Below are 13,737 nucleotides of genomic sequence, written 5' to 3'. Positions count from 1 at the left end.
TTCTTATATAATCACATATAAATCTATATATTTTTTATGTGTATACTATATTAATTAAACTTAAATTAAAATCTAATAAAATTTTTATTAATTTTGTTTTAAGTCTTGTGTTCTAGCTTAAAAAATATAATACCATATATAGTACAACAAAAAAATATGATTCTTCAGTAATGTCATCTCGTCAAAAATGCATATGCATTTTTAACAAATACGTTCACAAAAAAGCAATGTCGGGGCTTTGATTTTTTTGTAATGTCAGGACCGCTACACAAAAGAACAACTTATTTTTATTATTGAGTAATATTTTGCAAATAATGAAAGTTTTTTAAACAAAATCATCTTCAGCGATGAAGCTCATTTTCATCTTCGGACCATTCTATGTAGTTCGAAAATGCAGCCGGTCAGACAATACCGGTTAAAAGTGCTCGCTATGCGACATGATAATCTATTTTTTGTGCCAAAATTCAAGATATGGATGTGGATGGCACGTGCTTTCAGCAAGACGGTGCCATATACCCCACGAAACAATTCACATTACTGGATGAGTCATTTCAAGCTTTTTACTATTGTTTAAATTATTTTTACGAGTTTTAATTTTAAGTTCTTTCGTATTCTACAACTAAGCTCAATATATGTGCATATTTTGACATAAATATTATAATATTTTGAAGAGCCCATGTTGTTTTTTTTGCACCACAATTATGTATCAAATGAAAGTGGCTGCGGCTTAAATGCAGCTGACAAACTATCTGTCCGAACTACAATTATTTTTGTCGTAGTAATATGCCAAAAATCATCTAAGTTAAATTAAAGTAAATGTTTGTTTGCTATAGCGTTCTCATATTGCCAGATTTATTTGATTTTTCAGATTTTTAGGACGTCTGCCAGATGACCAGATTCTTGGTAAAAATGCTTTTTTGGCTCATGTGGCATTAACATTATGCTTTATTGAAATAATTAAGCCTATTTAGTTTTTCGTTGCCAGTGTGTAGTGATCCAATCTAGAACGAACTTTTTTTGTGATAAGTAACCAAACTGTAGATACAAACTGTTAACAGACCTTAAATGAAATATTATTATATAATTATTTAAAACAAAAAACCTATGTACCTATTATAATTTCATTATTATTAAAAATTTTTTGAAAATTTTATTGAAATAAGAATAGTTTTTGATAAACAAGCTATATTAAGCATTTCAGAAACTGTAAATACATAATTGTGGTTTTTATAAATGGTAAACATTAATGGATTAAAGACAATTAAATATATAACAATAAAAATTATGCTTAAATTCATATAAAAGTTTGATTTTTTTATTAGAATTTAAGCCAGTTTTTTTCTTTTTTTATGTTGCTAGATTTTTCAGATATTTTGACGAAATTTTCCAGATTTCCCGTAAAATTGACATGGTAATGCTGATTGTTTAAATGCTATGCTTTGCTTAAATTTATTTTAATATACATATAATTTTTATGTTTGCATTCACATGAAAAAAAAAAACTAATAGAAAAAACATTTTTTGTTTATACACATACTGCTCTGCTATAGCGCCGTCTATATTTCAATACAATTCATATTTTTTCGCTAGTTTTCGGCTTTTTTTCAATTTTTGTTTGTATGTATGTAGTTGAGAATTGAAAAGTCAAAATCAGAAAATTGTATTGTAACAATGAAAGAAAAAGAGAGAGAATATAATAAAATTAAAAATGAAAAAGAAAAGAGACAAAAATAGAATAAGGTGAAATTTCAGTATGAAATTTATAATTCGAGAGTTATGCTGCAAAATTTTGTATAATTTTTCCGTATTTTTTTATTTTTATTGTATTTAATTTTTTAAGACTACATTTTTTTCGGTTTTTTCGGGTGAACATAAAATTTTATAAAAAAATAATATTTCAGAAAGAAATAATTTCCAATATTAATTATTTATTTTTATAGAAATATTAAAAAAAAAAATAAAAAACAGGGAAAATAATATTGTAATAAGAATTTAATCAACAAAAAAAAGAAAGATTTTAAATATAAAAAATATAAGAGAAGAAAGAAAACAAAATAATCAAAGTTGATAATTCCATCATTATTTTAATCATAATATATTTAAAAATTATCATCATCATCGTTACTAATGTTATTCACAATATTCACATTCACAACATAATCTTATGGAGCAGTGTCGTCAACATTATTATCATTTTAACCTTCTTTTGTGTTTTTGTTGTTTTTGTTTTTGCTCTCTTTCTGTGCATTAGTGAGTGAGTGGTGAGTGTTCTTCCATCCATATACTTAACCATATTGGTTTTCACATCCATAATTATTATATATATATGTATATACTTGCACCACTACAATATGTTATATACAGAGTTTATCAAAAAGTTATTTTTTGTTTTTGTTTTAATGTTATAACTAATTATACATACATATTTTGAAGACAATTGAGAGTAAAAAGCAAATAACTCCACATTTGAATAATACTCAAGTTGATTTTATTTTTGTTAATTAAGAATTTTAAAATATTACTTATAATTTTAAGTTTGGTATGATTTTCGAAAAATCAGAAACTATAAATGTGGCTTATTTTATTTTAAGCCGATTTCATATTGAAAAGTTCTCAATTATTACAAATAATACAATATATATGTATGTATGCAGGTGGTACTTTTAAAAATCTAATTGAAAATGATATGTGAAAGTAAAGTGTAAATTAATGAATTTTTTGCTTATAATAATAATTAGGATAGGTCGAAAACAGAATTAATAAAACGTGTAAATTATTAATATATGTATAACAGTTATAATCATGAAATGGTAAACTCTACAAAATACGATCGTAATTATGTATATGATTTTAAAAATCTAATTCAAATAAAAATCGTAATTATGTCATTCAAATCTAATTCAAAATTATAAAATTTTAAACTCAAAAACAAGATTTTCAGTTTCAATACAGTTTGTTTGTTTTTTTTGTTTATTTGTTTTGTGTCGTCTCTCTTGTGAAAAATATAGTTGTTATTGGATTTTTATCTCACTATTTTTTATCTTGGATTTTTTTCTAACGCATCTCTTTATGTTTACATAATATGTATAAAATGTATTTGCGTGTTTGTGTAAATCACGGCTGACAGAAATATAGGCCTGGACCCAAAGAGAGATTGACAGTTTCCAGCTGACGAATTTACACGGATTCTTATGAAAGCTTTAGAGGTCCCTTTTTATCATATTCTCCCACAAGATCAACAATTTTCAAAGTTTTATTTAAAAAAGTTCAATTTTTTTCTACTTTTCTAGTGCTTATATTCTTAAAGTTTTGTGTTATTAAAACATTAAAAAATTTATATAAAAAAACCTCTCAGGTTTTGTTACTTTTTAAGATTTCAATAAATGCTACACTACAAGAACTTTTTCGAAGTATTAAGATGATTTTTGTGTATTCTTTCAAATTTGAGAAAATGTACATTTGATATTACCAATTTGCTAATTAGGTATGATATGACTCCCACAATGCATACTTATATAATCTCATATATATGTATTTTTCATGTGTAAACCATATTAATTAAATTTATATGCTTCATAATTCATAAAAATTATTGCATATGTGTATTCTGTTTATATTAAAAGTTCATATTTAGGATAATTCTTTTCAGGTATACATATATGTGATTTTAGTTATATTTGAAAATATTTTCTCATTGTTAGTAAGTCTAATTCACAGATTTACCTAAACTAACGCATCAGGAATTTTAAAACTTACACAAGTTTCTTTATAATCACCCTTATTTTAAATCTCACTCGTAGAATTTTAAGAATTTCAAACTAAGTTACGTACGTAGACTTTTGAGTAATTAAAAATTTCATTCGTGGGTTTATGAATCTGCAATGGCAACATTATATTTCGGAGTGTCAGAATCGATATTTTATTAAAGCTGTCAGGTGCCAAAATTTAACTTTTTCAAGTTTCACAGCAGATATTTAAATCTATTTCGTAATTCCTAGGAATTTCAGTGTTGCTAGTGAGATTTGCAATATGGGCGAATATTTTTATTATGTTTGCTTTTATATAGGGGACAACTTGAAATGATGCATTTTTATAATGACTATAAAATTATAAAAGCACTGTCATAGTTATGAACTTAAAATTAATTAATTACAAACTTAAATTTTAAATTAAAATCTAATAAGATTTTTATTAACTTTATTTTAAGTCGTATATTCTAGACTAAAATACGTTTTTTTTTATTCAGTGTATTGTCAATTTTTACTTTCAATTCTCTCAGATACATATGTATGTTGCCTGACATGGCAGTACAAAAAATGCGGAAAAAACTCGAAAATATATTTAATCAAAATTATAGATAAAATTTTGTTGAAAAGAGTTGAAATTTGGATTTTTGATATGTTGCTAAGAAAACTCCAAGTTTCATGTTAGTATAAGAATTTTTAGGTTTTAGTCAACTTTTCGTATAGAAAACTCGAAATGAAAATAGATAAAAATCATAATTTTTCCAAAAAAACAACAAAAAAAAGATAATTCTTCAGAAATGTCGTTTCGCCAAAAAAAAATGTGCAATTTTAACAAATATATTCACAAAAAAAAAACAGTGTCCAGGCCTTGATTTTTTGTAATGTCAAGGTGTAAACACATATTTAACGTAATAGTAGCATTTGCATATTACTTATAATATTTTATTTGTGTAGATATATACATATATATTTGCATTTATTCATGTGTATACAAAATATAAATATTGGGAAATAAATTTTTTGTTTTGTGAAATAAGGATTTTTTCATAATTTCTCCAAAAAATTTCATTTCTCAAAATTCTAATTAAAATAAAAAAAAATTAATAATGAAAGAAAAATTAATAATGGAGAAAATAAAAATATACGAAAGAGAACAACAACAGCAGTAGCAGCACTAATGGTGTTTTAAAAATCAAAACAAATAAGTTTTTTTTTTATTTTATTTGTGTTGAGAGGTGAATTTTTTTAATAAAAAAATAAAGGTGAAATTTTTTTTTTTTTTTAATTTAATAAAGCTTGTTGTTTGTATTTTTTTAATCAATATTATTATTTTGTGTCAAAAATATGAGAAATTAATAACAATAATAATAATAACAATAGCAATAATATTTAATTTATTTAACAAATAAAAGAGAGCGTGCTGTTGTGTGTTGAGTTTAAAAAAAAAACAAAAAAGGAAAAAAATAAGGAAGAAAATTTTAAAAATTTTAACAAAAATAAGTGCGAGCGTGTATTTTTTTTATATATAAATATGATTATGCATGCATGTATGTTTACCCTAGAATAATTATTTTTTTATTACAAATTTATATAGCTGTATTTTGTATAAAAAAAAAACATTTAATTATGTACATGCACATATACATGTAACTGTATTCAGATAAAGCCACCTAAATTTTATGTGTTTGAGAAAAATCACCCTCCTTAATTTTAATTACAGTATAAAATTTTTATAAGAATACTAAGAATTTTAACCAAAAATAAAATTTTATAAAAATACGAAATAATAATATGCATGCATATTCATTCATGTGTATGTGTGTAAGTACATAAATGCAAAATTATAGTATAAAAATGGTAATTTAAATAATAATTATAAATAACATAATAAATAACAATAACTAACATTAATAATAATAAAAATAATATTATTATATATAACAGTAATAATAATAATAATAAATTATATCAAACATAAAAATATTTACAATATGTACATATATGTATGTAAGTACGTCTTTTATTTTATTTAGAGAGGACAGTGGACAGGCCAGAGCGAGAGTATTATAAGTACATATGTATATAAAAATTGTAGCATACCTACCTACCTACAATGTGGGTCAATATTTTTTACTTATGTAGATATTAATTATATATTATTTACCTAATATTCTTATTAAGAGTGTACATATGTATACATATTTGGAAAACATGCATATACATACATATGTATATTTTATAATTATAGGGTTGCCAAAAATGAACATTCAAAATTAGCCCGATTAAAAATGATCTAAAAATTTCGCATAGGTATAACTGATTTTTATATAATTATATAAAACTAATACTGCACTCCATGCACACTTGAAAGTTCTTGAACTTTTTAATAAAATTTAAGTAAACATCAACATGTTTTTAACATTTTGAAAGATGGAATTGAATAGTGTAGTGTGGGGGTGGGGGGGTTGGGTCATACCATAAATTAATATTAAAATAAATTTATTATAACATTAGCAAAAACAATTAGAAAAATTATTTTATAAACAAAATTTGAAAAGATTTTATATAAACAAGTAATTTTACTGTTGTGAAATGTGAGTCAGTCAATTATGTTAAAAAATATTTAAGTTTTAAAAATAGAAAACGTTAGATTATGTGTCCGATTACCCTAAAAATTTATAAATTTTTTCAAAAAGATTCCTAAAAATTAATTTTTAAATTAATTTTACTCCAATTGTTATACCCCATCTGTACAATGTAAAAATTTATTTGTAAACCCGTGGGCAGCATATAAGGATCTATTTTGCTTTCCGATAAGTGTGGCCCCTCAAAAATAAGAATTATCCGAGGGTTTACTCGGTTAATATCTACCTAAGCTTGGCGACCATGATATTTATAATTTTTATATGTTCTTAAAAATAATTTTTTAAAATGCATATAAGATAATATTTTTTTTTAACTTTCATAATATTCTGACAATTTACATATAAAAATGTATTATATAATATTGTATTTAAAATAAAATTGATTTAATTAAGTAATAATACATACATAAGTACTTACTTGCATAATATACGAGTATATACATATACGTAAATTAATTTGATAATTTGAATTAATTTAAAGTTTTAGAGTTCTTAAAATATTCGCCATATATTTCTTAGAGAATAGAGGAATGGAGAAATTTATAATATCAATATTAAAAATATACTTACTTATATAAGAAAACTATGAAAAACGATAATAAATTTTATACATATGAATTATAAAATATTATAAGTATATACTTATATGTTCATATGTTGTTAATATACTTAATAATTTACCGGGCGTTTTATAGTTTTGTATTGTAGTAAAAATAAAATAAGTAATATGAAAAGAAATTATATACATAAATATGGGTCTTAAAATTTATCTACATCCATATATGCATATTTATAGGTGGCTGTCAATTTTACTTGAAAATTTTTCGTGACTTCAAAAGTGTATTTATATTACTATTATTCCATAATATATTTTAGAACAATTAGAACTTAGTAAGTTGTTGAGTTGCGTATATACAAATTGCCTCGTGCACTGCTATATAGCAATGTATAGACCCTCATGAGTATACAAAATTTTGTAGGGAGACAATGTTCATGGCTCAACAGTTTGAAATTATAGGGACTTAAGTTACTCTTAACTGATTTTTTTTTACTTTTTGAAATTTCAAGGATAATTCCGTATCCGACATGCGCATTATTAAATATAATTTAGAAACATCAGAAAAGGGCTGATGAATATATACATTAGTTATAACATGATCATGTTTTCGGAATGAAATGACTCTAAAGTTCGAAAAATTTTAAATTTTAACTTTTCATTCAAAAAAAAAAACTTTAATTCTTTAGGTGACATTACATTGCATTTATCTCTAATTTTAGCACAGTTGACAACCTTTTTAGTTAGATCTTTCATTTGGTATATCAAATCATCCTCTCCCTACCTATTCTGATTTAGGAGTTATTTAGAAAAATTAAGCAAATGTTTTTTTATACCAAGTTTTTTTCTTCAATGATTTCAAAAAATGTGCAGCAACTGCTCAAAATGGTTTCTTTTTGCAATTATACAAATATATAATAGCTCAATAAATTTTACTTAACAACCTTAAGTTTCCCTTACATTTGCAAACAAATTAATGGCCTGAAGAATATCATACAACGTCTTTCATTTACACTACAGGGCTGTAACCAGTTTAATTTCAACAATCTTTTTTAAATAATTTTTTTCCAACTGGTGCTTGATAAAAGATATTCAAAATAAATTTTATATTTACAATTATACATACAACAATTTAAATACTATTTACATATATTGCACTTTACATATATAAGTAAGTGTACATTATTTTTCAATTTATGAAGCATCATATATTTACAACAAAAATACAACAAAAAATATAAAAACTTCTAATACGAATATCACTGTCATGTTTTTTGATTATTTCATTAACTTATAACAAAAAAAATATTATAGAATATAGCATAACAATATCAAAGATTCTGTACCAATAGTAACGAGTATACTGTTGACCTATATGAGTAACCTAATGGTATTTCGAATCTTAGAAGTAACGCATAGCAAAATAACGAGTACTTAGTTAATATTAGTTAATATTACTAGTATCTCATATGAGTATAGCATAAAATTCGATTTACTGTTAACAGATTTGATTTTCTTATTTTCTGTGATACTGGATCATTTGAAAAACATATTAATTTCACTGTATGTTTTCTCATACATCGAGAAAAATTTTTATATAAATATAAATAAATTAATATAATAAAATTAAAATTTTTTTATATTTGACTAATTAGGATTATTTTTCTTTTAATTTCATATATAATGTTATATTCAAAAAAAAAAAAGTAAAAAACTACATGAAAATGACAGCAAAATGTAATATAGCAATAATTATCATTAATAAACATTTTGTAATATTGAAAAAACCATAATACAAAAGCAAAAACAAAAGTGGAACAATCTGTGAAAAAATATTCAAAAAACACATACAACATAGGTTCAGGCACAACACCTGAACAAGAAAACAAAAAGGGCATTGCTAATGAAAGCAATTTTATATTTAGCGCGATTTTAGACAAAGCAAGCTAAATAAAAAGTTAAAAAATTAAAAGATTGTTTTAAAATTAAAATTAAATTTTAAATATATACTTATATTAATATATTCTACAAGGAAATTATGTAATAGTCAACAACTCAATAATGTTAAGAACAAAAACTAAAATTAAAGCACAAAAAACATTTGAAACTCAATAATTGTGAATTGATATATATATATATATATATATATATATATATAAATAAATATATATATATATATATTTATATATATATATATATATATATGATAAATGTGTGTATTAATTCAAATGTAAATTAGTCAAAAAAGGAAAAACAAACTTACTATTATTAAAAATTTATAACAAAACACATACAAGGCAAAACAAAACTTTTGAACACTTAAAATTCAAAAACTAATCACTACAAAAAAACACGAAATATATAATATTAATATGAAAATTTTTAAAAATTATGTACAAAAATAAAAATAAAAAAAAAAACAAAATAAAGATGTGATTTTTAATTTAAAGTTATTAAAAATTAAAAAAAAAAGTTAAATAAAATTCCAAATATAGTTACCGAAATTTCTATGTCTAGTAGATTTCAAATGAAATTAAGTTACAAAATTTAATTTAATTTAATTTTAATGAAAAAAGTCATAAATTATAATAAAATAAAAAATCATTTAAAAAAAAAAAAACAAAAATTATAATTTAATAATTTAGATAAAGTATTTAAATATTATAAATTTAAAAAATAAGAAATTAGATAATAATAACATAGAAAATATGTATGGTAAATCGAAAAATTCAACAGTTCCCTCGGACGCACAGGCCAGAGAAAAGTAAGTTCTCGTTTCTTTTCAAATAAATTACTTATATTTCAATAATTAATTAAAACACTTATTAAATAAATAAATAAATAATATTATTATAAACAGTATTATATTAGTCGTTTAGCAATATTAATTAGGAATGATAAGCTTCTATAAGACTAGAGGGAATTTTAATTTATTTATTACAGCGTTCTTTATCTTTTTATTTATTTATATACTCGTACTATATAAATGTAAAATAAGGCGCCAGTTATCAGTATTTGTTTAGCTAACTGACATCTAACAGAGAAGTAAATTCGGTTAACTGGCTAAAAGCTACTATAAGTGCCTAACTATAGAGAAAGCGCGCGTTAGCAAAATTTATTAAATTTTTTTTGTTAGGCGACAGTTAATTGACGCTTAACTAAAAGGATTTATTCAGCCAACTGGCATAATTCTAATTTAATCGTCTAACTGGCATCTTTCAGAAAAATAAATCCTGCTAACTGAAGCCTTGCTTTTTAGATAGATACCGCACATTGGGAAGAATAGCGACACAACTCAATAATATAATTTTGATTTCCAGAATTCAAAGGATTTATAGCCGAGTGTAAATTACTATCGAAGGCTAACGTTAGTATAGAGCTATTCTAGAAGTATATGAACAAATTTCAAGTATTATTCTGTTACAGAAAAGCTTTATATATACGAGTATAATAGTAATAAAATGAAGTTTGTGATTTTGCATTTTGACTTATGTCATATTCTGGTAAATGTGCGATACATTGTCCACATTTTTTAAACAATTAAATTTTAACTTTTTTTTTGATAAATTATATATATATATGTATAATATCTGGAGATGAGAAGGTCATGCACTTAAAAATACAAATATGCACTTAAAAATGAAGAAATGAGCACTTAATATGCAGTAAAATATCATGAAAAATATGCATTTTTATGCACGGTAAATTATGCATATTAAAAAATACAAATCACGGTAAAATATGCACCTTTTAACATACCAAATATTTAGGAAAAATTAAAAAATTACTTAAAAATATTAATATTTTTGATCCTATTGGTCAGTATATTTCAAAATAAAAACTAAACAAAAATAGTAAAATGATAAAACTATAACAAAATAAATAAAAACATATGTAAGTATGTTAACAAAATATTAAAAAAATATTAACAAATATTAGATAATTAGACAATTGATTATAAATGTCAAACTTAAACAGTGTCACCGTTTCGTTTATTCTAAATAAAGTTGAAAAGCAAATCGTTATGAAAACAAACACGATTTTTAATAGAAACTATACGAAAATTAAAACAAAATTCTTTAATTTGTTGTAAATTTTATTGAAATATGCAAAATATGTATTTATTGAATAATTTGCTTGAAATATGCAAAAAATTTGCAAAAATATTCATTTGCGTGGACTTCTCGTCTCTAATAATTTGATCTATGATATTGTACTATGCGAGTATATATACAATAATTTTGTTTTAATTTTCGTATATAATATGATATGATGATCATATGATTTCTACAAATCACCATCAAAGTTGACATTGACATAACATGACTCTAATCATTTGACTTTCGTAATTAATCACACTTGCAATAAGTCATTTGATAATTTTAAATTAAAATGTGATTCAGATATGTAGTCGTTGTGCGGTCCAAAAAAATACCTTTACAAAAATAACGTAAATTAGTATTTTTATATATCTATAAAGGAAGAATCAACACTTACTTAGTTGCATTTGCATTAGAATCGCTATTTTCACTTAAATTTCGATCCTCTTCCACTTCGCTCATTTTTGCAATAACTTTTTTAAAGATGCATCAAAAGGACATTAATGCTACTTCTGTCAGCGCTATTCTAAAGCAGAAAATTTCAAAACTGCAGGAATTTCCTCTATTTTTAAAAACAGTTGACAGCACTGCATAAATGACAATAAATTTTTAAACGTAAATAATACCTTTAAAATTTATTTAGTTTAAATTTTCGCTAAAAGGAACTCATCTTATGTCAGTTTCTGATTGTTGGCAGCATTAACTTTCATGCTGACAATATGAGAGTGGATCTTTATGCGAAAATGATCCACTTTTTGCAGTATTATCTTCATCATTCCAGATATTACTTATATCTGAAATGATCGTTTGATCTTAGTTGGCAGATCTTACTAAGATCATTTTCAGATTTAAGTAAGATCTGCCAACATGAACTCAAACTATGTATGCCTTTGTTACAAGAGAGAAGAGAAAGTGAGAAATAGAGATTCCTTTCAAAAGTATTTCAAGTGTCAGACTACAACTTAGTTAAACCTAACGGTCCTCTTATTAGTTTTTGCTTCTGTTCAATTTCAGTACTATCTATATAGTTTCCATCATAACAACTTTTGAATTATTTATGACAATTCATGAATACTGTAAAAATTTTAAATTTCATTATTAAGCTATTAAAAAACTTCAACAATTTTATCCTTTTACCAATGTTATCGCAATTCATTCATGCTCCAATATTATCGGAAAATTTTCACAATATCTGTATGCTTAAATTATAATAATGGGGTGAACATCCCTGGACACAAGAATCTCAATGCTTTTACGAACAAGAGAAAAATTAGTGTTAGTAATCGTCTTGCCATTTTCCATTTAGCTCAAGCATAGATCGCTCGATGCTCGCTTCAATCTCAAGGTTTAGTGTTTTAATTTCCACAACAATTTACAATATCTTCTCAATATAGACCAATGATATTCTACTTTATGCATTTCCCTCACCACTAAATCGTGTTTTCAAGAAAATGCCTGGCCTGTATAATTACCCGTCCTACGATGCCGAACGTAAACGAAAACAACTGTCGAACTGAACTGATTATATTACTGACTACTGCTCTTAAAAAGATTTGAAGCCATCTTACTGAGAAATGAGCTAGAACTAATTAGACCGTTAATAACGTGAAAGTTTCTGATTCCAACATCCTTATTTTGACTTTATGAAAATACTGATAGAGGTAGCATTTACTCTGATTTCATCCATGTTTTATAAAACAAATATATGAAAAATAAATTTCCAACGATTTTCATTGGATTATATTGCTAATTATTACTAAGTATATTTTTAATTATTTTTCTTTCTCAGACTTGCGCTGTATGTATATGAATATTTATTACATGTTGGAGCTCAAAAAGCAGCACAGACATTTTTGTCAGAGGTAAGTTTTTTTCAAATAAGTATATGTTAAATTTATGTAATTATTCTTTACTTTGTAATTTATATTTATTTTATTATAATAATAAAATAGTGCGTGAATTCCTTATTATAAAATATGGAACTCTAAACCGTATTTAAAAAAAACCATTTCTTATATAAGAACAATATATCTTTACTTAAAATCGGAAAATTCTTGAATCTTAGATGTTTAGAGTCACAAAATTTTAATGTTTATTTTTTAAAATCAAAATTATGAATCTTTCTTTTTTTTCAGATTCGATGGGAAAAAAATATTACATTGGGTGAGCCGCCTGGATTTCTGCACACATGGTGGTGGTAAGAAAATTGCTACTTTCCTTTTTTATATCTTATTTTTTAATTACTCCAATTTTTGTGCTTTTTCTTTGCTTTAATTGCAGTGTTTTTTGGGATCTATATTGTGCAGCGCCAGAAAGACGTGACCAGTGCGACCATTCATCAGAAGCCAAAGCTTTTCATGATTATGTAGGATTTTATATTATAAAATTTATAGATTACTAATAGTTTTCCGTCTGTCTAATCGTTCCAGCGGTAACCAATAACTAATTAAGTTAAATTCATGAAATTTTCAAAAAATAGTTGTACTATAATAAATGTCAGAATGTTATTTATATTCCTGGACAAAAGCGTTCATTTTCTCTCTATGAATCAGCTATGTTCTTTCGAGCAATTTGTAAGTAGTTCAAAAGGAAAGGTTTTTTACAGCGACTTTTCTTTTTATCGACCGTATTGTATACAATGAGGCAGGTTATGTAATAGCTCTAAATTTTGGATGCCGAGTTTTGGCGGG

At 24.2% G+C, this 13,737-nt stretch overlaps 1 protein-coding gene across 2 annotated transcripts in view; it reads left to right on the top strand.

Moving 5' to 3' along the window:
* The first annotated feature begins 1,829 nt into the window (after window positions 1-1,829).
* The window catches only part of LOC129606566 (single-stranded DNA-binding protein 3), a 39,909-nt gene continuing 28,001 nt past the window's right edge, over window positions 1,830-13,737 (top strand). Inside the window, exons 1-6 of one of the 2 annotated variants that reach the window (XM_055516946.1) lie at window positions 1,830-1,981; window positions 8,655-8,987; window positions 9,187-9,711; window positions 12,837-12,909; window positions 13,183-13,244; window positions 13,328-13,412. In XM_055516946.1, coding sequence (XP_055372921.1) covers window positions 9,656-9,711; window positions 12,837-12,909; window positions 13,183-13,244; window positions 13,328-13,412 — 276 coding nt within the window. In that variant the 5' untranslated portion in view covers window positions 1,830-1,981; window positions 8,655-8,987; window positions 9,187-9,655. Of the gene's footprint in view, window positions 1,982-8,654; window positions 8,988-9,186; window positions 9,712-12,836; window positions 12,910-13,182; window positions 13,245-13,327; window positions 13,413-13,737 lie in introns of those variants that run through there. The other variant, XM_055516954.1, reaches the window with a different exon arrangement.

This window comes from Condylostylus longicornis, unplaced genomic scaffold (assembly GCF_029603195.1).
Source record: "Condylostylus longicornis isolate FDR11 unplaced genomic scaffold, ASM2960319v2 ptg000003l, whole genome shotgun sequence".
In the NCBI taxonomy this organism is placed as follows: Eukaryota; Metazoa; Arthropoda; class Insecta; order Diptera; family Dolichopodidae; genus Condylostylus; species Condylostylus longicornis.
Note: the sequence above shows the minus strand (reverse complement) of the source record. Positions and strands in the feature narration are given on the sequence as shown.